Raw genomic sequence first — 4041 nt, forward strand, 5'->3', positions numbered from 1 at the left:
TCGGGTCAAACAAGTGGTATAAGTCGGAAAATCCGACTTTTAAGACCCAAAACATTTCATCTTCATCCCAAAATAGTGATAAAGCTTAAGAGGGGGTTTCATGGTGTTCTTGAGTGATTAAGGTGCGTTTTTAATGATTTCTATCGTTAAAGTTTGCCCCCGTGCCTAGAAGCGCAATCTCGACGCTTTGTAATCGTTTTCCTCTTCTATTAGCTGTGTTTGGAGCTATTTTTGGAAGATAGGAAATTGTTGTTCTTGCTGGTTCTTCAGGATTTATAGTTGGTTTGCCAAGGTAATCATCTTGGGACTCTTTTATGATCGTTTTTACAAAGTTCTACGGGCGTTTCATCAAGTTAGGTTCATATGGCAAATCTGCCGATTTAAACTCATTTATGAACTATTTATAGGTGCATATAAGCTGCATATATATAGTGGTTTCGAAGCTTAGGACGTAAGGAACAACTTTCGTGAAGGAACTACAGGCATTCGGACGTTCGTTTGAGAGGTATGTTAAGGCTAAGCTTCGTCCTTCCTTTTAGCACGAATTTTGGGAAATTCCTAAGACGCCAAATGTGATATTTTACTATTCTGTTGCTAGAAAGACCTTCTGTGAAAGGCATTGGTATCGTAGCTGAAGTATTTTCATGATGCTATTAGGTTGATATTCCACTCGTTCGGTTAAAAAGGGTATTCGACATCTATATATGTCATTTTGTCGGCTTTCTTAAATATATGTCCATATATATGAATTCTTATTCGTCTTTGGGTTGTGTGACTTAAAAATAAAGGCATTTAGTATTTGCGATCAGTCCTTCTTCCTTGTTAAAGTGTATTTTAAAATCTCTAAAGTGACACGTCGATTTCAAAATTCTCAAATATAATTTTTATGTTTAAACTACTAAAACATTTGATTTTTTTTGAAATACTTTCTTTTACTAATTATCAAGAAATCAGGTATAAGGACTAAGTGAAGCACCTTAAGATTTTTATGAACATATTCAGAGTTAAGTTATCTTTCTAAAAGTCGAGTTAAGTTTTCAAACTTATTAAAAAAAGATATTTGGTTCCACGAGACATTTGTATGCGATACGAAGGTGATTATGAGATTATGAGAATAAGAGTACCAATGAGCCAAGGTTGGCTAAGTTCTTGTTATGGCCTATTATTTGCATTCAAAGTTCATACCATACATGATATATTATGCATGGACTTCGAGCTATAATCGGAGGTAAGGGGCCTATTTGCCCGAAAGACTATATATATTGTACAGATGGCCACAGGTTGGCAATATGATACCGGTTAGCTACCGGGAGAGACCGCCATTGCTAGCATTTGGTTGGGTATGTCATGCATTTACATCAATATATATGTATTCACGACATACGATTACACGAGCATACCATGCATATTTTATTACTATGAGGTCGGATGTCGGCCATGGAGGCTATCAGAGTTTCAGTGTCAGGTGGTATCTTTATTACCTTTTTACATCAGCTATGTATGATTCTACTTTCTGCCTTACATACCAGTACATTTTTATTCGTATTGATGTCCCGTTGCCTGGGGACACTGCATTTTTGTTTCGTGCGTGCAGGTCCAGGTAGGGACTCTGATCGACCCCTCCGCTAGGATTTCGGGGTTCAGCTGTGAGTTGGTAAGCTCCACCTCTTCCTGGAGCTTTCATAGCATGGTTACTTTTGTTGTACAGTTTGGGTATAGTTGGGGCTTTATCCCGACAGTGCTTATGACACTCTTAGAGGCTATTGTGGACACAATATTCTGGGTTTCTTTTTTTTGCTGCTTTCAGTCTCCAGCCCATAGGCTTGGCATGTATATATAGGTGTGTAGGCATGTATGTCTTCAGTCGTGGCCTCGTCGGCCCCAGTCTAGTTAGCTAGTATGTTTAGTGGCTAACTCGATCGAATACAGTATCGAGTGCCAGTCGTGCCTCCCCTAGTTTGGGGCATGACAAACTTGGTATCAGAGCAGGTCGTATCCCAGGGAGTCCACAAGCCGTGTCTAGTAGAGTCTTGCTTATGGGTGTGTTGTGCACCACACTTATAATCAGGAGGCTATGAGGCATTTAGGAATGGTTACATTTCTTTCAATTAATAGATCGTGCTATAGAGCGAAGTTATAAGAACATATGAAATCTAAATCGTGCTTTGTGTTTCCTATCTAACAGGCTACCTACGCTCAGGAGATGGCACAGCGAGAGATAGGTATGGATCCGGGAGAAGGTACCAGTCGTTCCCCACCTGGTCAGAGGGATATATTTCCCTTAGAGGCTCACAGTGAGTCTCCAGTACCCCTAGTTTCAGCTTCCCCAGCACTTGTTAGAGCCCAGGGAGATGCAGTACCCCCAGCCTCACCAGTTCCATTGGTACCTGAGGCAGTTAGAGACATAGGACCTCCAGCACCTATTGTTCCCCCATCAGAGACTGGGGAGCAGGGGATGAGGGAGGCTGTTCAGTTGCTGACTAGGATGGTTTCTATTCATGAGCGACAACTAGAGTCAGGAGCAGATGCCCGAAGAGATTGGATAGGAAGCTCGACAGTACGAGAGTTTCTTCACTTGGCCCCTTCATTATTTACAGGATCCAGTTCCACTGAGGATCCCCAGGACTTTATAGACCATATGTATAGAGTATTGAGGGTGATGCATGCCTCCGTCACCGAGGCTGTGGAGTTGGCTTCTTTTCGACTACGTGATGTAGCCGTCCTATGGTATGAGGCATGGGAGAGATCTAGAGGACCTGATGCTCCGCCAGCAGAGTGGGAGGACTTCTCTGAGGCTTTTTAGCCCATTATTTGCCACGGGAGGTTCGAGAGGCCCGTCTTGACCAGTTTCTTAGCCTAAAGTAGGGGGATATGAGTGTGAGGGATTATAGCCATAAGTTTAATTCTTTGGCAAGGTATGCACCAGATATACATAATGCACCAGTATGTATTATGTGAATGGTTTGGGGGATCATCTGATTAGAGACTGTAGGGTTGCATCCCTATCGGATGATGTAGATATTTCCCGCATACAGGCTTTCGCTCAGACTATAGAGGACCTTTCCCGTCGGATTCGTGATACTCGCAGGGATATGGAGCAGAGTAAGAGGGCTCGTACTATGGGGTCTTATAGGGAGCCACGAGTTGATTTTAGGCCCCCACTCCATCGATATCCACCTCGGTCAGCAGGTAGTTTCCCACCACAGATGCAGGGCCAGCGGTTTGATCGTTATATTCAGTCAGGACCGAGGCAGAGCTCAGGCCAGCCTGAGGGCTGTCGACAGGAGCGTTCTGCACAGATGAGACAGCTTACTCCTCCATGTACTCAGTGCGGTAAGCTGCACACCGGGAAATGTAGACAGGGTTCGAGTGCATGTTTTCATTATGGGCAGACATGACATTATATTAGCCGGTGCCCGGGGTTAGGCAGAGGTACACCAGCTCAGCCTTCAGGATTCACAGCAGCCTCTTCGCCCTCAGTCCGTGCTCCCCGACCAGGTCCACAGTCTACTCAGGGTCGTGGTAGGGGGAGAGTTGGAGGAGACACCTCAGGTTCTAGTGGTGGCCAGAACCGCTTTTATGCACTCACAGGCCGACAGGATTCAGAGGCATCCCCAGATGTTGTCACAGGTATATTGACAATACATTCTCATGCCATTTATCCATTGATGGATCTCGGCTCTACACTTTCATATATTACTCCATTTATTGCTGGTAAGCTTGACATGAGATCTGAGTTGTTGCCACAGCCAGTTGAGGTGTCTACGCCAGTTGGCGACTCTATTGTAGCTACTCATGTCTATCGAGATGTACAGTGTTAATTAATGACCGTTCAACCTCTGTTGATTTAGTTGAATTGGTTATGCTAGACTTCGATGTCATTATGGGTATGGATTGGTTGGCAGCTTGTTATGCTAATATTGATTGTCGTGCAAAGTTGGTCCGATTTCATTTTCCTGGTGAGCCTGTCCTTGAATGGAAAGGTAATGCAGCCACGCCCAAGGGTAAGTTTATTTCATACCTTAGGGCTCGGAAGTTTAT

General features: G+C 43.8%; 1 protein-coding gene across 1 annotated transcript; it reads left to right on the forward strand.

Moving 5' to 3' along the window:
- The first annotated feature begins 2945 nt into the window (after nt 1-2945).
- On the forward strand, nt 2946-3821 carry LOC138896759 (uncharacterized). The gene is made up of 2 exons (XM_070181999.1): nt 2946-3333; nt 3427-3821. Exons 1-2 carry the CDS (start codon nt 2946-2948, stop codon nt 3819-3821), a joined length of 783 nt encoding a protein of 260 aa, XP_070038100.1.
- Nucleotides 3822-4041: the final 220 nt, after the last annotated feature.

Source organism: Nicotiana tomentosiformis, chromosome 1 (assembly GCF_000390325.3).
Source record: "Nicotiana tomentosiformis chromosome 1, ASM39032v3, whole genome shotgun sequence".
Lineage (NCBI taxonomy): Eukaryota > Viridiplantae > Streptophyta > Magnoliopsida > Solanales > Solanaceae > Nicotiana > Nicotiana tomentosiformis.

Bases quoted from the DNA above. Each gene is read 5' to 3' on its own strand.
- LOC138896759 (XM_070181999.1), top strand. From the start codon at position 2,946: ATGTATTATGTGAATGGTTTGGGGGATCATCTGATTAGAGACTGTAGG. The intron at 3,334-3,426 runs GTAAGCTGCACA...GCCCGGGGTTAG, and splicing joins TCCTCCATGTACTCAGTGCG to GCAGAGGTACACCAGCTCAG.